This window comes from Sabethes cyaneus, chromosome 1, assembly GCF_943734655.1.
Source record: "Sabethes cyaneus chromosome 1, idSabCyanKW18_F2, whole genome shotgun sequence".
NCBI classification, from domain to species: domain Eukaryota; kingdom Metazoa; phylum Arthropoda; class Insecta; order Diptera; family Culicidae; genus Sabethes; species Sabethes cyaneus.
Window position 1 is genome coordinate 169,403,779 of NC_071353.1, and position 22,797 is coordinate 169,426,575.

At 43.0% G+C, this 22,797-nt stretch overlaps 4 protein-coding genes across 9 annotated transcripts; 1 reads left to right on the top strand and 3 right to left on the bottom strand.

Moving 5' to 3' along the window:
- Positions 1 to 3,056: 3,056 nt before the first annotated feature.
- On the bottom strand, positions 3,057 to 6,473 carry LOC128733661 (double-stranded RNA-specific editase B2). 6 transcript variants are annotated; one of them, XM_053827606.1, is made up of 7 exons: positions 6,262 to 6,376; positions 6,094 to 6,108; positions 5,065 to 5,299; positions 4,441 to 4,669; positions 3,634 to 4,229; positions 3,384 to 3,583; positions 3,057 to 3,305 (listed from the first exon to the last, which is right to left on the bottom strand). In XM_053827606.1, exons 4-7 carry the CDS (start codon positions 4,544 to 4,546, stop codon positions 3,236 to 3,238), a joined length of 972 nt encoding a protein of 323 aa, XP_053683581.1. In that variant the 5' UTR covers positions 4,547 to 4,669; positions 5,065 to 5,299; positions 6,094 to 6,108; positions 6,262 to 6,376; the 3' UTR covers positions 3,057 to 3,235. The 6 variants fall into 6 exon arrangements, with proteins under 6 accessions (XP_053683581.1, XP_053683742.1, XP_053683831.1 ...); XM_053827767.1 differs by having other exon boundaries at positions 5,065 to 5,199; positions 6,262 to 6,356; XM_053827856.1 differs by having other exon boundaries at positions 5,065 to 5,223; positions 6,262 to 6,356.
- A 3,457-nt stretch (positions 6,474 to 9,930) lies between these two features.
- Positions 9,931 to 13,467, top strand: LOC128732423 (SET and MYND domain-containing protein 4-like). The gene is made up of 4 exons (XM_053825671.1): positions 9,931 to 10,238; positions 10,298 to 10,485; positions 10,683 to 11,792; positions 13,295 to 13,467. The coding sequence occupies exons 1-4, from the start codon at positions 9,931 to 9,933 to the stop codon at positions 13,465 to 13,467; spliced, it is 1,779 nt and encodes a 592-aa protein (XP_053681646.1).
- Positions 13,468 to 19,331: 5,864 nt separating this feature from the next.
- Positions 19,332 to 20,320, bottom strand: LOC128733358 (glutathione S-transferase theta-1-like). Its single transcript, XM_053826925.1, has 3 exons — positions 20,120 to 20,320; positions 19,641 to 20,063; positions 19,332 to 19,572 (listed from the first exon to the last, which is right to left on the bottom strand). The coding sequence occupies exons 1-3, from the start codon at positions 20,235 to 20,237 to the stop codon at positions 19,424 to 19,426; spliced, it is 690 nt and encodes a 229-aa protein (XP_053682900.1). The 5' UTR covers positions 20,238 to 20,320; the 3' UTR covers positions 19,332 to 19,423.
- Positions 20,321 to 20,546: 226 nt separating this feature from the next.
- Positions 20,547 to 21,544, bottom strand: LOC128744069 (glutathione S-transferase theta-3-like). Its single transcript, XM_053840837.1, has 2 exons — positions 21,281 to 21,544; positions 20,547 to 21,217 (listed from the first exon to the last, which is right to left on the bottom strand). Exons 1-2 carry the CDS (start codon positions 21,399 to 21,401, stop codon positions 20,625 to 20,627), a joined length of 714 nt encoding a protein of 237 aa, XP_053696812.1. The 5' UTR covers positions 21,402 to 21,544; the 3' UTR covers positions 20,547 to 20,624.
- Positions 21,545 to 22,797: the final 1,253 nt, after the last annotated feature.

A 22,797-nucleotide genomic window follows, 5' to 3' on the forward strand; every position in this document is an offset into this window, starting at 1 on the left:
ATCTGCTTCAATGACGTTAACTACCTGCTTAAAGGTCCGCGACTCTTGTTTGCTGACGACCTCAAGTTTTTTTTGTGGGGTATTGAGTTGGAGCTGCCTGGCAGCTTGATTTTCAAGGCTCAACCCAAAAGAATAATAAATTTTAGCTTCTATCTTGCAACAGTACTCCAGACGGACTAGCCTATGTTGGCCGGTTGAACACTAGTTGGCCAGTACTGTCTTTAGACAGGTTTTCAAAATAAAACAAATTGACTGTAGTGCGAGGTCGTTGTTCATGGTGGCTGAATATGAGTCTGAAGACGAGCGATAAGGTCAGATGAATAGGTACGTCACGTCGAGTGTTTCTCCCGTCTTAGTCTCTTGTTTCTTAAACAAGTCGGGAAACAAATGTGGATTTGGTAATGCTTTAACGATTTAAAGATTCTTTATAGGATTTTAGAATTTTTAAACTTTGTCTTTGTCTTTTTGAGTCTTTAGAGATAATGTTACCCACTAAAATATTGTTTTACTAACATCATGCGCATATCTCCATCAACAGTGTACATACTTGATATGCGCATAATGGCAGTATATGCAGTGCATTGCCGTGAATCTGATAAGAAAACTTTGTTCGCTTAAGGTGATACGGTACTGAATCCCAGCTTGGCCGAAAAAATGGTGTCTATGTGAGCATACAGGTGCTATCGATTCGGCCATGTTGGCTTACGTACCGTTTCACCTTAATACTTCTGAAAACTTTAAGAAAACTCAATTGATTGACAAATGTATTAATGAATTTTTGAGTCACTGTCGACCAATCTAACACCCGCATCTAGGCAAGTTTTCATTTAGTATGCTATTATGTTATGTGTTTCGTTATAGAAATAATAATAAACTTAAACCTACAAACCTTATAGAAAGCTTTATAAATTTTGAATATCACTGGTTCGCTTACCTTTCTCTTGCCTTTTTCTTTGTTAGCTTTACCTGGATTCTCTGTAGCCCGTCACATCACCTGAATCAGTTTTATTGGTCCATATTATTCTTGGTATCATGTTGTTCCAGATTCTTTTCTTGTTCAGGTCGTTTTAAATTGTCGACATTTACTCGGTCTTCCAGCGAAAACAAACTGAAAGAAGAAAAAAAGACGAAAACCACTTGGGCAACTACCCTGGATAGATTAAAATTCGCGGTTCGGGCAAGCCAAGTCAAAGGTAATATCTTTGTGATTAACCTTCCCAAAAGCCCTGAATCAATAGAAATTTTGTATATAAATTAAGATTCGTAAATCGAATCTTCAAACGTCTTGCTACTATTTTGAACGTTCTATCAAATTGATTCAAATTGACCAAAATACTTTTGGTAGGCTTCACCACATTTGGCATCACTAGTGTGCATCTTTCATTTGTGTAAAGATACAGACCAGCCCTGGGACCTGGTTGCAGTTAAGCAATCCTCAAGGTTATACCATGCCCAGGGTTATTTTTTTTTGTTTGAGTAAAGTTAATTGTTAACTGCTTGTCAATTCGTGTTTTCTAATTAAATAGATTAAAAAGTCATTCCGAGAAAATTCGGTCTTCAGTGACTGTTGTTTCGTGATTCGACCATTTGTGTTTCAGCTATTTGGTACCAGCCCATTATGAGTGGGATCTTTTGAAAAGACACCAATCGAAGGTATTGAACAAAATAGACTTAAGTTAGTTATTTGGAAGCTTTTCTGTTATTAATTGCGTCAAAAACTCAACTCAACTTGTTAGAAAGAGATTGTCAACATAAAAAAATGGCGTTTATTGCATCCGAAGTACATATTAATTGTTCGATAAACATGACTGTGAAGGATTTTTAAAACAACTATAACTTTTGAGGATACAATCAGATACAGTCAATTGACACTTGATTTTAAAGTTTTTTTGTTGTACTTTTAAGTAGGAGTTGTTTGGTCTGCCACCATTTGCCACCTTGGGAAATATTTAAGCTCAAAGTAGTACTATTTTCATCAAAAATGCTCAAAATCTCCGAAACTGCAGAAAATCACTTATAATAATGTTCTACAAAAACGTTGATTGTAGCAAGATTGATTGCATTGATATTTACTACAACTTTGCCGAACTTTGTCAAACCTGTATCTCGAATGTACTAGAAAATAAATTTTTTATCTCACTTTTAAGGGAATTAATCACCCAAAGATTTCTCTCACAGGATGGGGCTTGTTATACCAAGAAATGTTGCTAAAGACACTATATGCGAAAAACTTCACGTTTTGGCGCAATATCACACGATCACGTATTTCGCTGATTGGACCACTGAGCGGTAGCACGACTAAGATAGGGAATTCGGGGGCATCCCAGTGTCACGTAATTTCATGAGATAATCAGTCCTCTGAAGCTGGCGGTAGCGTAGGAGTCGTCATTTCGTCCTTATGTTCTGAGTCCATGCGTTTGGCCCTCGATACCAATGGAAATAACCGTTTCGGGAGGTGAGACAACGCTTTTGAAGCGTTTTTTTTGAGCAGCTTCAGGGAATTTCGACGCACTTGCTTCAGAATCAAATTATGGAGTACAGCCACTGGCGAACAAGTTGCAAAATTCAACAATTGTCGAGGATTCCGTTCCGCCCAGGATCACGCAAGAATGAAATGGAAGAGCTTTTTCTCTTGGAGTATACTACGGTAAGCGTCTTTAGCGGGGTCGTTGCTTGCGTGTTCTGCGTGCCAAGGCCGTTTGTTCAATTTGCGAAGCTCACTGACTGTTACTCCAGGCAGGATTTATATGTGGTTTATTCCACGGTAGACTTCCGGTTCAGTCAAGTGCAGACAGCATGGCAAAACTGCAATATCATCATATGTCCTGTGGAGTGACTTTCTGGAGAATGGTACTTTCCGGGAAATGGTATACAATCAGTCGAAAATGTCATAAACTTTCAGAGAACGGATTTTGATGACTCAGTCTCAGTGATTACTCAGTGTTATTTCTTTGATGATTTGAAAAATTAGTTATCGCTGATTATGATTCATTACTCACATACGAACAATTTGCGCCGGATTTCGGATATTACACAGTTACGCATCCGGATCAAGTTAAAGAGACCAGAAGTCCTATATTCTATTATCAAACGCGCCGGTGTCTGAGAGAACATTATGCCGCTGGATAGAAATACTTGGATAATAATTTAGGAGACCACTCTCTGAGAGGGTACTCAAAAATTCTGCCAAACGAGCCGATTGGGTTATCATGTTGAAAGACAAAATATACAGGATCTAAAAAAAAACTCGAGAGGCCAAGTGTGCACATAATCCTAATAGATCGTGTGTGCCAGCAGAAGGGCTCCTACTCGCACGATTAGAAAAAACCATCATATTATAGCTTTGGGCAGAAACGACGGGAAAGGAATGAGTGTCAACTTACGCAGCGGAGGTTTCGACAAAAGCGACATCGAACAACGTGCGACAGGCGGCCGAGGCCGCTTCCTTGCGGGCCAACTTCTTCGAGCGAGCCTTCCCGATAAAGCGCTGCCCATCGACCGTAACGCCAACGGAAAATTCTCGTTTTTGCGGATCGTTGCTATTGTTGGTTCCCAGATCCTCATAGGGAACTTGTGGTCGCATCTAAAAAATAAGGTATTAAAAATTGTCTTTATAAAACATTAATAACGTACAAAAGCAAGCAACGCTGTTGGGTGACGGGTGGTCGCATCGAGAGGAAGATCTGCCTTAGTTTTCGCCACTTTCGGTGCCAACGGATGAATGCCGGCTTCACTTAGCTTTACGGAAGGTTTTTGTGGCTTGATAGCCGGAATTTCGAAGCCCTCGTTTTGCCATTCGTTGAACAGCTTATACAATGCATACGAAGCCAAGTGAAGCATTGGAACGTCGTCGCTGTCAGAAACGTCAGTCATTTCGGTATCTTCATCGGCGGCGGCTGCGGCTTCCTGGTTGGCGTTAGCGTTGGCGTTGACGTTGACGGCGTTACCATTGGTGCTTTCCTGCCGCTGGCGTGATTTAGCCATCTGGCTGATTACCAGATCGCGTAATGCCTTCTCCGAAGCGCGCGCCTTGGCCAGGTGCTTGTTCGGAGCGGTTGCCTCATAGCGCACATTGTTCAGCACAATCTCGGCCGTCGTTTCGTGCCCGTTGGTGTTAATAATGAATTCGCCCATACCCGGACCTTGCATTTCATGCAGCGCAACGACGGCATTTTTCGGTGTCAACAGCTTGCGCAGGCGACGCAGCTGACGAGCCTTGCGCTCCTTGTCTGGAAGAAAAAGAAAAATTGAATTAGAAAAGCAAAGCAATGAAATACTGGGGTTTGGCTTTCTTAGAAATCATTCTGCTAGACTAATCTATCACCAAATGGGTTGAACTGCTTTGATTTTTCCAGTGAGCAACCCTCAAATTTGCGCAGTGTTTGTAATCATGTTTTGTTATCAGAAAAACTTGCCATTTTTCATGTGTCGATTACTTACCAAGCTTCTTGCGTTCGGCCGTTGTGAGATTCTTGCGATTGGCAAAAATTTTGCGCATCTTTGCACTTATTCCACCCTCGGATTCCTCGTTCGTGTCAACAGCCATGGACTCATCCTTGTTAACAACTGGTTCAAGCTTAACTGGTTCCGGTTGTTGTTGTTGTTTTGGGGGCTGTTGTTGCTGTGGAGGTTGCTGTTGCTGCTGTTGTTGTTGAACCGGAGCCGATTGCTGAGAAAAAATATATAAAAAGAGTTTTGTTATTCGCAATTCCTATGTTCCAGAACTACATTCGAATGGACAGATTCACTATACATGTGGAGTGTTGACTGGGAGTGGCGCACTCAATTTATGGCAAGCAACGCATACACTCTCGGATTCGGCAAAACTACTGACACTGACAGACAACGAAAGATTCTCGGTCGATCGTGCTTTACTTGGAAAGGTTTCTGCTGTATGTATATTCTCTGTTGCACTTTCGCTTAGTTTACTGGCTAGAGAAGTTCCGGTGGCGCATCTGTCGCTAGTTCTGTTTCGGAGAAAAATGCGCGCACGCCAATAAATCGATGTGTTGCAGCTCTCTTCTTACCAACATTAAATTGTCTTAAAAAGCTTAAGATACATACTCTTCGGTCGCCGATGGCCCCCGATTGGCAAGAACAGAAGCCGTTAATCGATTGCAGGGTGGCCACATTATTTCACTCTAGACTCCAGCAGCGTTCTTCGGTCCACACCAGGCTGGTCTTCTGGTTGTGAATATCCTGCACAAAGACGGAAGACGAATCCTTTTCTTCACTATAGCTATGACCATTTTCTGTTGCTTGTTCTCGTCAGTTTCACGATTCGTGAAACGATGGTGCTCTGTACCCGAACGAAAACGAATTATTGGACACAGTACGTAAGAAATCTTTGAACGCTTTAGAATGCTGTCTCGTGCTGGTGTGGCTTTATTTTGCTAGGTAAGTCGTTTCCATTCCGTAAACGTTCCTTCACGCCACAGATTCAGATCGTCGCTAGTTCAAACTCGTCGCCTTGGCCGTTGTGAATCTGTTGGCTCATAGGAATGTTACGTTTTTGTTGGTCGAACGTGGTCATTTTGCAACCAGCAAGTTATCGAGCTAATCTGCTTCGGAACCATCACTAAGTAGGCTATATAAACTAAAGCACGCTGAAAAGTTTCCGCACCAAATCGAATCGATAACTCTGCGCTGCAAAACTGAACAAAACGAAAAAAAATGACAGGCAGGCGGGATTTACCACCCACCCACCCCCAGAGTAACGGAGAAAAGTCGACGCCATTTTGGAAAAAGACGGAAAAATCTACAGGCGATTCTGCGTACTGAAATCCGTGCGGCTGAGTAAAACGAAGAATGCTGAAGATCTTTGACCGATTTTTCCAAAACCCTAGCAGGCGATTCTAAACCGACAAAGAATAATCTGGCCGTTGAACGGTTTGAACGGAAAGCAATGAAAACTAAAGAAGTCGTTTTGCGTTCAAGGGTCTAGAACGGATCAGAGTTGGCCGGTCTCCGGCCGGAGGAACGAAGCCAGCACTTACGTCATCGTTTACCGCGACAAAAGTGTGGCAGTTCCCGGCGGCCGGAGAAGCGCCGCGCCGGACAATGAACATAACTATACTTTGGAAAAGAACTTACTTTCTATATCACATCCTGTCGAAAAAGTATCGAATAACAAAAATAAAACATTACAACCGAATGAATTTTGGCTGAATTTTAAAAAGAACAAAAATCTTGGATGTAACAGGAAAAATAAAATGGCCGGCATCATGCGGACCGCGTCGGAAACAGAAAGCCACTAAATACCTGCTGATTATTGCTCGAATTCCCGTTGGACGGTACGAAATGTTGATCGTACTGCTGTTGATACTGCTGCTGCGAATTGTTACGGTTCTGGTTACCACGATAGTTGTTTCTGCGATTCATTTTGAGATTTGGAAGTTTTTCGTTTGTTAGCGAAAAATTTTCTTCTAAGCACTGAATAACGAAGGAACTAACGACCAGCACCGTCCAAACACCGTGAGCTATGGAGAAAAACTGTACTTTTCTTTTGCTACCAGCAGCGATGCCAGATGATTTTTATATGAAAGTCTCCACAGCAAGAATGTCGAAAGCCCTATAAGTGTAAAGTTTCGACGATTGTCATCAGCAGTCAATGAGGTTTAAAAAGGTGTGGCAGATGAAGATATTTGATGGTATTAGTAGCGGAAAATCAGAAAACGACGTCAAGCGACAAAAACAAACCGTGTCGGACAATGGGGTTTGTTTTTGGAGTTTGACGTCACGCTTCATCGTGATTGGTCGATTTACGATTCCACCCACACCATGATGAAATTTCTTCATTGCACTAACACCACTTAAACAACATTGCCACACCTGTATCACATTGATCAGCAGTCCCCCACATAAAAAAATCGCTACTCCTATCGACCTTTTCGCGTGCCTAATGGCGCCCCCATCGGCAGGCAACCATGTTTTCGCTGCCAACATCGCGTGTGTCCGAAAATGAGATAGAATGTCAGCACTGCGTTTCACTCAACTGCCAGCAGTCTGATTTGGGCCCGCTGTCAAATTTTGAGCCCAGGACATCCTGTCACTCACGTTCACTGCAGCTCGTTATAGAGATGTCGATGGGTTGAATGAAGCCCATGCGACTCCTACATTTGGCTGTCCGAACTAGGAAAATGATGATCAGTTACAATTTTTCGCTGGACGGATATATTGCTGATTGCAAGGAAAATTGTACCATCCAAAGTGCGATATCGCTCATAAAAGTGCTATTTTGCCAAGATCGTCCTACACATTTTGCTTGCACACTAGCATTCTCTATTATGCATGTTGCGGAGTAGCTTGCATTTGCAGGGTTTTATGCTGATGTATAGAGTGGCGACAATGTCAAAATTGGAATGATAATTATCTGTCAGTGTCATTCCAATCGAGCAGACGACCAATCCAATGCGTATGCAGGAAAGAGAAAGAAAATAAGCATTGCTAGAGCATTGCATACTTTTGGCGAGGGGATGCGCTGTCCTATCCCTTGCTATGTATTTGTCAGAGGATAACATCGCGCTTCCAAAACTGTCAACGCTTCCAAAAGTGTCAAATTTCAATGCAGTCCCAGGTAACCAATAAGCATTAGTATAAGCAGTAAATCAATTGTATATTAGCATCCCTGGCGTTTTATACTGCAGGTTGCTGTTTATCAGCTTTTTGACTGCATAACTGTTGTAAATTGGCATCCACAATTCTATTTAAATTCTTCTTGCCAGTAACTAGCTGCAAATAAGCATTGTCAGCACTATAAGAGAGCTAGCAGTAAAGTAGCTGCATATTTTGCCAAAATAGCATTTGAGTAGCATTTAAGGCAACTTAAATGCTTATTGGCTTGCATTTAAATTGCATTGGAAATGCTTATTGGTTACCTGGGGTAACATAGCGAGAAAAAAAAAGAAAAAAGCAAAACATCGAGTTTCCTTGTTCGATGATGTACTCGCTGCTCTCGTTAATGGAGCATTCCCTTGACTTTTGGGATGACATGTCGCCACTCTATATATAGTCACTCTATTTCAAACTACAGACGGTCGATAATCTACAGACGCGCAAAGAGCGTGGCATAAAACACCAATCGAACCGTCAAATCGAGACACCAAATGAGCAAAGTAAACAAACTTGTGTTTCCTATAGGCAGGGAAGACTAAGTTTTGTAATCTACCTGAAATATTAAAACTTGAACTATTGATCTACTAACAACATATGGATTAGTTACACTCGATATATCATATAATGCTTTGAAAAATTCAATTGGCTTGTTCAATTTGCAAAATATGCGTCGCAATTCGCGAAGTTCCATGGAACATACCTCGCGATTCACGCAACTTACTGCTGATTATAGGGAGATTGATCCAATTCTGACTGGTTGCCAAAACTGTTTAAATAAAATAAACAAAAAAAAGTGTTGCCGAATTGGTAATTTTTCTCTTTGCGTGTCTGTAGATTATCTACCGTCTGTATTTCAAACCAGAAAATTTGAGTAGTCGGAAAACTGCTCGATTTTTTCGGTTTTCGAGCAGTTCCAGACATTTTTTTAGAAAATATGGCATCTCTGGCTGTGCCTGTGCTGTAGGATTGGGCAAAATTCCCGAAAGTATCGATAATTTAATATCAATATCAAATCCGCCGCTTTATCGATACCGTCGATATATCGTTCGTGAAGCATCGATATTAGATTTATCGATACTATTTAAGGCGGCATACTGAGATTAGGAAATGCTACACACAAAAGGCATCCATAAAAATTAATCAATAAAAACATGTTGAGCAAACAGAGTGCTCCCAAAACACGCACACAACACATCACTCGCTTCAGTGCAGCTCTATTTCGGACACGTCGCTTTGTACGGAAAACCGCACCACCTGCCACAGCTGTTCGCACCCGACTGAATCGTATGCTGCCCCAGAATCCACAAAAATATGATAGGTTGTACTCCCCACACATCTGGATGACCTACCGAAGAGTAAAAATTAGTTCGGTAGCAGCACGGGCCTCCATAAAGCCTACCTGGCACTACCCTACGCACTCTCCTGCCACCGGGGATTGACGATGCAACAAAAACTGGGAGAGCACCCTGTTGGTGGCTTTGACCAACGTTAAGCTGCGGTAATTACAGCAATCTATCCGATCGCCCTTTCTGTAGATGGGACAAACCACGCCCTCAATCCACTCGTCCAGCAACCCTCTCTCAAACCCTTGAAACCATCCAGTGATGTGTCGTTGCTGGCGGCTCTTGGCCATTCCTGCAGAGTTCCGCCGGGAGTTGCTCCTTTCCGGTTCTAGCTCTTCTCGATCTCTGTCGCACCTCTGCCGCTTTCACCGCTATTATGGTGCGTAAAAAGCTGGAAAGTCTTTGTTAATGCCGTCAATGCCCAATACTACTCTCTGTGCTCTCGAGTCAGTTCTGAATTGCTGAAAATCGCGTATCGTATGCACTTACTGTTCAATAAGCGTTAAACATGTAAGTGACATTGTTCAAGGTTTTGCATAAGAGTCAATTCCAATAAAGTAAATTTGAGAATTAAGCTTAGTAGATGAAAAGAAACCAGCGCGAGAAAAAATTCTTAAAATATTGCTTTCTTGAGCATTTTGAGGCCTAGTTTTAACCTATATATTTTTTCAGCTGCATATCCTGCTTTATCAAAACAGTATCGGGATGAAATTATCGATTTAGCATAATATCGACGTCGTAAGTATCGATGAAATATATCGAAATATCGGCCTTCGAGTATCGATTTTGCGGGTATCGATACAGTATCGCGCAATACTACGTGCTGTCTGAGAGTCTGTGTCTGGTGTCTGCTGTCTGCTGTTTGGCGTCGCGCGCGCGTTTTGAGTGTGCAATTAATTTTTAATTGGATTAATTGGACTAATTTGAGTTAAGATAGTTCCCCAAGCGAAAAATTTCACATTAAATTATAAACATGTTACCTGGTCTCGCGCTAACACCGATGCGAGTAATGAATCTCAGCCGACCGCTAAGTATTTACACTGTTCAGTTCCTGCTTACGGCCGACGACGCAATCGCTTGTCGCGACTACGTGCTGGCAAATGAAGACTACATTAATGTTCCGGAAAGGCAAAAAAGCAACGAAAGAGCCATCGAAGTTCGCCAAAAAGGCAACAAACTGTATCGGATGAGGAATTTTCAGGAGGCTTTAGAGAAGTACAACGAGAGTATCTGCTTGGCGGAAACAGATTCACCGCACCTGGCTATCGGTTATGGAAACAGGTGTGTTTCGTTTTTTTTACGTGAGTTGTGTTTATTCAATAATTTAATTATCCTTTTAGGTCAGCTGTCTATTTTGAACAAGAAAATTATCGTCTAGCCTTAAGAGATATAAAATTCGCGAAAGCACACAACTGTCCCGAGGATCTTTTGCAGAGACTTTTGACTCGTGAGGCTAATTGCAATGAGAAAATTCGTAATCTTAACCCAAATCTTGAACAATTTCGGCGCGTACCAGTAAACCTTCCAGGTAAGAGCTCTGTTTTTTTACTTCAACGCTTGAATATAAATATGTAATGGAGTTGCACTCATTCAAATGAAATAGCATTAATTTGTATTTTAAAATGAGGTTGTTGTGTAGCTAATTTTACGTTTAACGGTGTGCTTTGGACATCGTGATAGAAACAAGCGTGATTGAGCATTATATCTATGGTAATGTTTCTCTAGGAAATCCTCGAATCCCTTTCTTGGCGGATGGGATTCGGATGCAACAACTGCCAGGTTACGGCCGCAGTATGATGGCTGATCGAAACTTCAGAACTGGTGACGTTATTTTGCAGGAAAAATCGCTAATCTCTGCTGTCAACGATGAAATGAAATATTTGCACTGCGATTATTGTTCGGCTAAAAATCGTCACAGTTTGATTCCTTGTCCAAACTGCCCGTCAGTGATGTTTTGCAATCAGGAGTGTCTCCAGCAAGGATTACGATTCGCACATCGGTTCGAGTGTGGAATTTCTACGAAACTTCATCATTTATCACTAATCGCTGTTCGGTTGGCTCCTCGGATGTTCTTCCGCGCCCTTACGCTTTTTGACGACAATGTCGAGCGCATGATGAAGTTCTGTAAGACGAATGCTAGAAACGGAAGTGATCCGCTGAGCTTCGATTATACTAACTACGATCCAATCGAAGAATTCAAACTTTTCCAAAAAATGTACATTCCCAGTGACAACACTGCTAGGGATGGAGACACTGACATACATCACATGCTGCATGCGGCTGTTTTCTATTCAATCTATATTCAGCAACCTCTTGTTAAATCTATTTTTACTACTGAAAAGCAGAAGCTGTTTATGATCCGCTGCATGCAGGACTATTTTAGGTCTATCAAGCATCTTATCATAGTCTCTGACAGCTTCATAAACCACATCTTCCCAGTCGCATCTATCTGTAACCATTCGTGCGACCCTAATGTATTTTGTATAAACTTTTCGGGTCAATTGAAGTACATCGTTAATCGCCCCATAGCCAAAGGTACACAGATTACCATCTCTTACGGGCCACTGTTTCGAATATTTCCTCCAGCTGCAAACAAACACTTAATGGACTCAATTCATTTCCGTTGCATTTGTGACATTTGCGATAAACGGAAGTATGCGGAGCGTATATTGAAGGAAACACTACAGCCAGCAGTTGCTGAGCGACATTATGAAACATTAGTAGGAGTAGTGGCCGAACATAACTTCAATATGGCAGCCAAATTGAACGCAATCGAGCAATATATCGAAAAGTTCGCTCGGATTAATACACAGAAATATTTCTACGAGGTTCTAAGTTTGTATAAAACTTTATTGACTATCTCAATCTTGACAGAAATTGATGAAAAACGAAACCAGTATTTAGGTTTGTAAAAATGGTTGCGATATTTTCTTTTTATATTTTTGACAAATGCGTTACATAATTTCTGACTTAAGTATGGGATGCATACGGTTGTTTTATCCACACCATTTAAGAATAAGATACAAGTTGAATTCTGTTTTAATGTTTACTATATTGCAGTTTTATATACTATCCTGAAAAATGTCAATAATTCGTACTTATTGACCAATAAATTTGTTAAAGAAATAAGCTATACCGTAGTTATATTATGATTTATGCATATCCATATTATTTACTTCATATTTATCATGTTGATCGGTAAAATGAAAATCCATGCGAAAAGCTGGAAAATAGTAAAAAAAATCGATATTTTACTTTTCCCGCCATCCATCGTATACACAATGTCTTAGGCTACTGCGATTATGATCGGGAAAAATCAAACGGCGTCGTTGTTATGGTCGTTTTAAGGTGGTAACCATCAAACACGTGTTAACGATGGTAGGTGACGAATGTTTCTTAAAATTATTGTGCCAAATCGATGGTTAGAAATGGCAATCTTTCTAAAATCGTAGAATTTCTTGGCAATCATCCATTACAATGTTTGATTTGTTTGAGGTTGATTTTTCAATTCGCATTATTACCTAAGTTTTGTCCGATCTAACTCTCTGTGTCAATCAAAGCGGAGTTGAGCAAGTCTGACCTGGTCAATTTGAAGACACAGGGAGGGTCCACTAAATTTTCTGGTGATTGCTGGCCGTGCTTGCATGATGTTCGTGGCGCGTCCGCCTCAGATATCTTATAGGTACGTTCAGAGGGTCCACAGTAAAATCGAAGCTAAAGCCTACCCACTACATTTCCCAACTAGATTCGGGTTACTATACTGGGTCTTAATTCCAGTCATTGTATGCTCGAAACCAGAATGGGCCTCCGATTACCAGAGGCTTTATTCGACAGTTGGCTACGACGACTTCCCAGTTTTTATGAACTGTCACATTCATCTATGAGCATTTGACGACTCGTGGAGGGATGAAGTGCATATACATATCATATAACTTGAGGGAACAACATTCGCAAGGCAAGTCTGTCGTCCTGTAAACCTAATTATTAGTTTATTATTTAAAAAATTTCATCTACCCTATTTGTGGTCTTAATAAATAAAATATAGATATAACACTGGATGAAAACTATCTACGCCTAAATCGCTCTTTAAAGGCAGTACTCGTCAAATTAAAATCGAATAGATCCGCGACAGAGTTGAAGCTAGATGACATGAAGCAAATCGGGTCGTGTTGTCCATAGGTGGTATTGCGTTGCGGTATGTGCAGAAAAAGTCGTGGTCTGAGTGATCTAACAGGAGCGTATATATTCAAATACTGCAGTATTTCCGGGGAGTCCATTTCGCTGATTAATACTTTTCCGATGAACATAGCTTGTGCAATGAATCTTCTTTGTTCCAGTGTTTGCATACCCAGAAGTTGACAGCGATCACTGTAAGTTGGTAGCTGCAAGAGATCACGCCAAAGTAGGAATCTCGAACGAATTTTCGTTGCACCGATTCTATTCTAGCAATCCAGGTACTCTGGTACGGACACCAAACAACAGAACTGGTTTCGAGTATCGGACGCACTAAAGAGTAGTATAACGACTTGAGGCAGACCGGATCCCGGAACTCGAGCAAGCGGATGCGTCGATAGCTCTTGGAAAGAGAAGGATCTTTCCCGGATTTAGCGCTGGGATGACTTTAGCTTACTTCTACATTGAAGGAAAGTAGCCAAGCTCTCGGTACCGTACACTCTAACAAGAATTGAAATTTTTCGAGTCAATATGACCAACTGTTCCCCTTGTGACCGCTGTGCTAAAACACTGAAAAAAGCAGAGGATCATATTACATGTAAGGGTTTTTTGCGACCTGCCATGTCCGGTGTGCTAGTTTCAACGGCCCGTTCTCGAAGATTCTCCACGAAAACCCAAACCTATTCTGGATGTGTGACAAGTGCGTAAAACTAATGAAGTTTGCGCGCTTCAAAAGTGTGGTTTCGTCTCTCGGAAATGTCATCTCTACCGTCATCGAGGGCCAAATAAATGGAATCTCTGAACTCAAAGACGAAATTGTCAGGAATAACCATCAGGTTGCAAAACTCGCCGACAAGGTCAATTCTGCAACCCCGATGGGGATACCTGACCGCGATCGTCCTTCAAAACGTCGCCGAGGTGACTCGGTGACTCCGAATAAACCGGCCACCGGAACAAGGCCCGTCGAGAACCGTGATAAGCTTGTGATCAGTTTCCCACCCAATTTATTCTGGGTGTACTTGTCGCGTTTCCACCCCATCGTGACCACTGACGTCGTCGAAGGACTGGTTCGGGATGGCCTACAGATTCGGGATGCCATACGAGTTGTTCCCTTAGTAAAAAAGGGTACTGACCTCCAGTCGCTAAATTTCGTGTCCTTCAAGGTTGGCATTCCCTTGAAATACAAAACTGCGGCTCTGACCCCCGACTGTTGGCCACAAGGAATCGCTTTTAGGGAATTCGACAACGCTCGTTCGAATCCAGCGGTATGGCTTCCCCCTATCCCCACCGCTGCGCCTGCAACTCCAGCTATCAGACCACCCGGTAACCCTGATGTCGATACCTTATCCGTGACTCCAATGGCGCTGGACCCTCCAGCCCCTTTAGAGCCGTCGACTTCAGACGTCTAGTTGCTGAAATTCAGGCGATACCGGAATGCATCCAGTACAGCATCATGGAAGCCCTTAACCCCCCCGCCGCAGTCGATACATTCCCGCCAGCGTACATCAGTCGTTCCGGTCCTGTGTGTGGGTGCGGGAGCCAGGGCTTCCAGACACCTACCCTCGGCAAGTATATCACGCTGAACCGCTATTTCTCTGCTCATGCAGTTTACGTTTCCAGTTCTTCAACAACCGGTTCACCGATCCTCGAAGTTCAGCCAACTGATTTCTGCCGGTCCGACGCTTCTGCCAGTTTCAGTTAACCACTCAATTCAACTCACACCGGGACACCGGGATGCACTGTTGTAGGTACCATGGACGCCCCCGACCTCCCTGCGGCTGTCGAGTCATTCCAGCCAGCGACCAGCAGCCGTCCCGGTCCTGCGTGCGGGAGCAGCGGACGAGGCGTCCAAAACCCCCTGCCAGGCAAGTTCGTAATTATTGATTCCCACTCCACTGGTGACCCGTACTCTGCTTCCAGTCCTTCGCTTCGCAACCAGGAACCGTACAACCGCACAGAACTCCAACATATTCACTGCTACTACCAAAATGTGGGTGGCATGAACACGAGTGCTGTCGACTATCTGCTCGTCTGCGCCGACAGTCCGTACGAGATAATCGTATTGACCGAAACCTGGCTTGACAATCGTATGTGCTCTCGGCAGATATTTGGGCCTAATTATGAAGTTTTTTGCTGCGACCGCAGCATACACAATAGTCGCAAAAGTACAGGAGGTGGCGTCTCGATAGCAGTCCATCATCAGTTCAAAGCGTCTTTCGTCGAATATGATAATTGGCTATCCGTCGAGCAAGTGTGGGTGACGGTAAAGCTTGCAGACCGGAGGCTGTTCTTGTGTGCACTGTATCTGCCTCCTGATCCAGGGTGGCAACTACCTTGAAAAACCTGGAATTGTCAGGGAATTTGAAATTACCTGGAAAAACCTGGAATAATCAGGGAATTTTTCAAACAACCCCAATGATCGATTCATTGAGTAGTCAAGAACACTTAGAAACAGATAAAAAAGTACGGCACACAACCGATAGATTGGGTTATCGATAATTAGCTCAGTGTTTTGCAAAGGGCCTTATTCTGCAAGGCAAGTGAAGTGATTTGCCGTTTTTTTAAATTTTATTATTTGCCGTTTTTTTTTACTAAAAGCTATCATGACATAACAAATTTAGTTTGCACTCACTTTGCGCGTTTCGTTTGGCGTTAGTCAAGTCGAATCGAATGACATTGAAGTTTCAGGACGGACATTTGGCGGCATGTGACACAATTCGCAGAACATCGAAGTAAATGCCAGTGGCACCGCAGCGATGTTCGGTTTTCGAGAAAAATGTTGGAGGAATTCCACTGACTCACGGCAGTACATAAACTTGCCGTATTGTTGTAACAAATTGTAACCGAAATGCGGGTGTAGCGACCCTACCTTCTACGTTATGAATTTTTGGCTCTATCTTGGACCCGGAAGAGTAAATACCGATTAATAAGTGAAATAAGCCGCGTTGGTCAGAAAATAGAACAGCCACCAGTGTAATTTGCTGGTCGGCAGAATAAGAGAAAGTGATTGAAGAATTCGCCTAGGGAAATAGAGTAGGTGAGGAAATTTTTCTCAATACCTCGTAGATTGATAAACAATTTAAATATCAATGATCGAAACACATTTTCATGGCGCATGGCGTCTCCAGTAGACGAGATAATCGTTATGGGCGATTTCAACCTGCCTGGGTTAAAGTGGCGCGGACGAGGCAATGGTTTCATGTACGTTGGTTACGCGTATGTGGAAGTGGACGAAGTACAACGAAAACTCGACGCGAAGTTATGTTAACAAACTGGTTTAACTTTTATTTTGAATGTTTATAATAGCGAGATACAAAAGTGGGAGATACACAAAACGCGTCTATTCGTGTTTGCTGTTTCTTCTGGAATGAATTTGAATTTTGAATGTGGAAAAATACAACGGAAATGCTGTCGCTTCACTGGCAGCATTTTTTACTTGTTAAACCTGTCTTTCTTGACGAAAACTGCTCTACTGACAAGGGGTACACCAATGCAAACCGCAAACATACGTTGACTCTAGCTCGTCGTCTCTATCTCCACTCACTAACGAGTTACTCGACTGCTACAGCACTGCAACAAGTCAACAGCATTGCTAACGAAAACGGTCGCTTTCTCGATTTATGCTTTGCTAATGTGCAAGTTCAGGCTCCCGAAATAGCGATGGCTCCTTCCCCGCTTGTTACCCACATCATCCACCCTTGCTGGTTATTATCCGTCAACAAATACTTCAGGGAAATCCAAAGGACCCTGACTAGCATCAATTGGGATGCAGTTTTGGACAAGGATGATGTTAATTCTGCCGCAATGACATTTTCCAATATCCTGAACTACGCTATCGATCCACATGTCCCAAAAAGAACCATGCCCGCTCTGAAGCAGATACCCTGGGTAAACGACGTCTGAAATCCGAGAGAAAGACCGCTCTCAAGAAATTTTCAAAATATTGAACGTTGCCACTCCGTAACCACTACTTGTCGATCAACACGCGTTACAAACGATTAAGTCGCTCCTGTTTCGTATCGCATCGAACGTAGACTGAAAAGGAATCCCAAATCCTTTTGTAAGCACGTCAATAAACAGCGGAAGGATAACGGGCTTCCTTCGATAATGTTCCTGGGTAGTGAAACTGCCAGTAACACAACAGATTTCCCAACTATTCGCGCGGAAATTCTTCAGTGTATTTACTGACGAAAGATTGACAAGAGAAGAAATTTCCGTAGCCATCCAGTGCGTCCCTGTACTTAGCAATTGTTTAACTCACCTTTTCATCGACGACGCGTCATATCAGCCGCCGCGAAGCTGAAATCCTCTCGTTCTTCTGGACCGGATGGTATTCCGTCTCTTCTTCTGAAACGGTGTATCAACGCCTTGGCTGCTCCAATGAGCCACCTGTTCAGTTTATCAATCAGTACAGGTGTCGTCCCAACAATATGGAAATCGGCATACATGTTTCCTGTTCATAAAAAGGGCAATAGGAGAAATGTAAATAACTATCGCGGCATCGCTGCACTAAACTCAATATCAAAACTGTTCGAGCTTGTTGTGTATGCACCTTTATTTGCATTCTTTAAGCAATATGTCGTAGACGATCAACACGGCTTTATGCCCCAGCGGTCCACGACAACCAATCTTCTAACTCTTACGTCCGACGTGATAAAAAGTTTTGACGACCGGTCGCAGACGGACGTTATTTACACGGACCTTTCCGCTGCGTTCGACAAATTGAACCATCGAATCGCCATCGCCAAACTGAACAAACTTGGAATCGGAGGCTCGTTGCTACGATGGTACCTCTCTGACCGCCACCTATAAGGTAGCATCGACGGATTCACCTCCAGACCTTTCACTGCTAACTCTGGAATTCCACAAGGCAGCCATCTCGGACCTTTGGTTTTCCTCGTCTACTTCAACGATGTCAACTTCCTGCTTAAATGCCCGCGACTCTCTTTTGCCGACGATCTAAAGCTGTATGCTAAAGTCGATAGTCCGTCCGATGCCGCGTTCCTGCAAGAGCAGCTACTGATCTTTGCAAAATGGTGCACAGATAACCGCATCCTGCTGTTGCTAGGAAATTGGACCCTCTCGTTTTTAACTACATGCTATCAAACGTGCCTCTACGCCGCGAAAACTGTGACAAGGACTTGGGAATACTGCTAGACTCCAAGCTTGACTCCTTGAAACAGCACATCGCATATATTGTCGATAAGGCCTGCCAGCAGGAATCTGGGATTTATCATGCGGATCGCCAAGAACTTCAACGACATCTACTGCCTCAAAGCTCTCTACTGTGCTCTTGTCCGGTCCAACCTTGAGTATTGCGCTCCTGTGTGGAGTCCTTACTACCAAAATGGAGTTGACCGAATCGAGTCAGTGCAGCGCCGATTCATACGTTTTGCACTTCGAAGATTGCCCTGGAACGACCCCTTTCAGACTCATCAATCTTGACCCGTTGAACACTCGTCGCGACGTGATCAGAGCAATGGCTGTCGCCGACATGCTGACCTCGATGGACAACCGGAAGCATGGCAGCAGGTTTACTAGGGCTAGCTTCGTCGGCGAATACCAAACTGGTTTTCATAAGGGTGGCATTACGAAGGACTAGATGTTTAGACTGCGTCAGTCACTAGACAAGTTCCGGGAGTACAATTTGTAGACTCATCATCTGTTTATGGATTTTAAAGCGGTGTACGATGCAGTCAAACGAGAAATGAGCTGTCGCAGATTATGGCTTATCGTCAAAACTAGTTGCGCTAATTCGTGCGACACTGGATGCGTCAGAATAGCGGGTAAGACCTCAGCCGCTTTCGTGACGTTGGATGGACTGAAGCAAGGATATTCACTCTAACTTGCTATTGAACATTGCCTTGGAAGGAGCAATATGAAAAGGAAACGAGAAAGGGATCAGAACTATCTTCACGGAATCTCACATGCTTTTTGGTTTTGTGGATGCGGTCGATATCATCAGAATCAACCGCAGAGCAATGAAAGAGGCCTTTTAAATGGAAAGCAGTGAGATTGGGATTTACCATTAACAAGATTACGTAGCATGCTGAAGTCCCATAGTTAATAAATTCGTACAAAACTGGCGCTCTACAGAACACTAGTCCTCCCGATGGCCCTTTACGGACATGAATCATGGACGCCAAAGAAAGCTGATCGACGAGTGCTTGCTTGGGATTTTCAAGCACTGCACTCCGTGCTGTACACACTAATGCATGCGAATCCATTTATTCTTTTTCAATAATGCAGTCATATGTTAAAGTAATATTGAATCCATTCTGTTTGATTCCCGCTCAAAGTTTAGGCTTTGGGACACTCTCCGGAGTAATCTTGTACACCAACTTGTGCGCTTCGTCATAATACGGGTTGGTTGCATCCCTTACGCGTGCCATCCAGGCGGACAAATTTGGTCTACCAGCGCACGGATCGAATCCTGCCATTTCTGCAAATAAAAAATAAATAAACAGGTTTGACACCAAATCATATTCCACGGCAACTGCGATCACTTACTAGGTTGCTCGATTTCACACGCCGCCCAAATGTCTGCCACGGAAATTTCTTCACTGGCCAGAAACTTGCTGCCCTTGCCGAGATACTCCTCCTCTATGAAGTCCAGACAATCGGCCAGCTCCTGGCGGTACTGTTCGGCCCGTTCCGGGTTCACCTTGCTGCCCATCAGTTTCGGTCTTAGCCACATGTACTGAAAGTAGACTGCCCCTCTGGCGCGAGTGTTATGATGCTGCCACTCCAGATACTCATCGATGCGGGCCCTCAGCCGGCTATCGGCCGGATACCAGTGATCAGCGATCTTGTACTCCCGCGCTAGGTATCGCAGAATGGCTACACTTTCCGCCAGGTGGAGGCCTTTGTCCACGATGCACGGTACCTTCTGAAAACGATTGACCGCCTTGAATTCGTCCGTCAAGTGTTCACCTGCCAATGGATGGAAGTTTTGAACGTGCATTTAAGTTATTTATGTTACGACATACCTTTTCCCAAATTGACAATACATTTTTCGTAGGGAATGTTGGCCTTTTCCAGAAATATGTATAGCGCCCGGCTGGGCTGCGACATAAGGTCGTAGTAATAGCGAAGAGTTTTTGCCATTGCTTTGGCTGGCTGGAAGAAAAACGATGCTTACGGTTTTACTATTTAAAACAACTGAAACTTTTGTGCAAATCAAAGGTCAACAGCTCTCGCACTTGTGATAAGCTTACTTACCACCAATCGAGCCGGTTTATGAGGTGCACACAGATAACATGTGTATTTTTATGTTTTATTTGTTTTGTTTGTGTTTGTGGGTGTGTATTCGAAGCTGTTTGAACCGTAAACATCAGAGATAGGAAAATGCATAGTCATGCTTTCACAGAATACAATCATAAAATTTTGCTGTAAGCAATTTTAGAAAGTGTTTACTATGGATTTTAGTTAAAAAAAAAAGACTAATAATGACATCAACCAAAACTAATTTTAATGTCCCCTAAGGGCATCACATCAGTCAACCTGTGGCGTTGGAATCTCCTTCGGCGTAAACCGGTAGGCAACCTTGTGCGCTTCATCGTAGTGCGGATTCGTTTCGGCGCGTACCCGTTCCAACCAAGCGGTCAGATTGGGTCGACCAACGCGCGGATCGAATCCGGCCAGCTTGGGTTGCTCGATTTCGCAGGCTGCCAGCACGTCGGCGTAGCTCACACCGTCGCCGGCTAGGAACCGTCTGCGTCCGCCGTCCAACCATTCACGTTCGAAAATATCCAGACAGTCGTTCATTCTAGCTTTCAGCCGTTCGACTTTGGCCGCGTCCAGGTCCAAACCCACCAGGGGCCGGATCCAGACGTAGAGGAAATACTGCGCACATTGTGCGCGGATGTTGGCATGCTGCCACTCGAGATACTCGTCCACTCGGGCACGCGCGGTCCGCTCCTGTGGGTACCACGATAGGTTTCGTTGGTGGTCGCCGAATCCAAACTCCCGCTCCAGGTAGCGGAAGATGGCAATGTTTTCTGCTAGTTTAAAGTCACCGTGAACGATGCAGGGCAGTTTGCCAAAACGGTTGATGTTCTCTGTGAACTCGGCTGATTTGTTTTCAACTGAAACAATGAGGAATGTCAAACGAAATTTTATTAGAAATCATTTCATCAAATATTATTTACACTTTCTCAGGGCGATAGGACACTTTTGATGAGGAATTTTTGTTTGCTCCAGGAGAATATATAAAGCACGCGACGGTTGGGAGAGCAGATCGTAATAGTACTTGAGAGCTTTAGTCGCCATTGTCCTATTTGCTCTATCGTGGAACTGGTAAATTCGGCAAAGCTAAACACTCCAATGGACGTTGTCTGTTGATAACAATTCGTTTTGTGTAAATTTATAAATAATTTTTAGAGTTTGCTTAAGTCTGTATGATTTTGCTTTTAACATATACAAGTTTAGCTGCAGATAAGTGACTCCGCTATGTGCATCTGTGCATGCTACCTGACTAGAGACATCACACAACACATTGTTACTTATGTCAATGTTTGTGCCAACGCACGCCTGCTGATATGTTTCTTTCGTTTCTTTACAAAGGTATGGTGTGAATGAAACGGGTAGAAATTTATGCAAAACGATACAAACGCAATTCAGTTTTACCGCTTTGACAATTTGCAATTGGCAATTTTCTTCCGTTTCTTTCATCACATCAGCTGGTTTGAGGCGGTATGTTGGACATGGATATTTTTTGAAGCATTTTAAACTTTCAAATCATCATAAAATGCCTCGACAAACAAATTAGTTTGTCTTGGAAAAATATCTGGCACCAGTCCATCAAACCATTCACAAGAAAAATCAAAGGAACAACAAAAAAGTGGGTCGATAGAGACAACCGAACAGAACAACGAATTCCGTCTCCATGGTAACACAAAATTTTTCCAGCGCCAGCACCTTCATGATTTTTCCGTCGTCCAAGGTGACGATTTTCACGGGACTTTCCCCCACTTTCTCGAAGAATTCATGAACACGGCACATGTGTACCCACCATCAGGGAATAGGTAACAAAAGTGATGATTTGGTTTTCGCTTCACACAGTTTTTGCTTTCGAGGATTCGCATACACCTTGGACTCGTACTGCTTGTGCCCACTTAAAGATCCTGGATTTCATTTTTTGCCACTTCATTTAACAGCCTACTCTTGATCAGTTCCAGTTTTAGCCCTCACGTCTTGACCTACTCTGTTTGGATGTTATAAACACTTTTGTTTCATTACTTTCTTCTCCCAACCCCATTTAAATTATCAGATTTTTTGTGCATATTTTTGGATCCATGAACGCTTTTCTGATCTCTTTCTGGGGCAGGGTTTGAACTACTCTGTGGAGTCTTGTAAGGCTCTATCCTGGATTTTTTTTCGAACTCCAACGTGGACTTTTCCTTAGGCTCGTATTTAGACTTTTTCTTGAACCCTTTTCTCAATCATTTTTTAACTTTTTCTTGGAATCTTTAGACTCTTTCCTGGGTTCGTTCTTAAAACTTTTCTTTGACTCTATTGAGATTCTCTCTTAGACTGTTTCTTGAACTCTTTCGTGGACTCGTATTTCGAATGGATTGGTATTTCGAGCGAAAGTTTTTTCGAACGAAATTTCCGCCAGCAAAATCAAACAAGCAAAACATCTCCTTCGAAACAAGTCGAACGAAAT

Bases quoted from the DNA above. Each gene is read 5' to 3' on its own strand.
- LOC128733358 (XM_053826925.1), bottom strand. From the start codon at position 20,237: ATGGCAAAAACTCTTCGCTATTACTACGACCTTATGTCGCAGCCCAGC. The intron at 20,064-20,119 runs GTATGTCGTAAC...ATCCATTGGCAG, and splicing joins TATTGTCAATTTGGGAAAAG to GTGAACACTTGACGGACGAA. The intron at 19,573-19,640 runs GTAAGTGATCGC...TTTTATTTGCAG, and splicing joins GTGTGAAATCGAGCAACCTA to AAATGGCAGGATTCGATCCG.
- LOC128732423 (XM_053825671.1), top strand. From the start codon at position 9,931: ATGTTACCTGGTCTCGCGCTAACACCGATGCGAGTAATGAATCTCAGC. The intron at 10,486-10,682 runs GTAAGAGCTCTG...ATGTTTCTCTAG, and splicing joins CGTACCAGTAAACCTTCCAG to GAAATCCTCGAATCCCTTTC. The intron at 11,793-13,294 runs GTTTGTATAAAA...TCTTTGTTCCAG, and splicing joins ATATTTCTACGAGGTTCTAA to TGTTTGCATACCCAGAAGTT.
- LOC128733661 (XM_053827445.1), bottom strand. From the start codon at position 6,381: ATGAATCGCAGAAACAACTATCGTGGTAACCAGAACCGTAACAATTCG. The intron at 4,230-4,440 runs GTAAGTAATCGA...TTTTTCTTCCAG, and splicing joins GGCCGAACGCAAGAAGCTTG to ACAAGGAGCGCAAGGCTCGT. The intron at 3,584-3,633 runs GTACGTTATTAA...CTTATTTTTTAG, and splicing joins CAACAGCGTTGCTTGCTTTT to ATGCGACCACAAGTTCCCTA.
- LOC128744069 (XM_053840837.1), bottom strand. From the start codon at position 21,401: ATGGCGACTAAAGCTCTCAAGTACTATTACGATCTGCTCTCCCAACCG. The intron at 21,218-21,280 runs GTAAATAATATT...TCATTGTTTCAG, and splicing joins TCCTATCGCCCTGAGAAAGT to TTGAAAACAAATCAGCCGAG.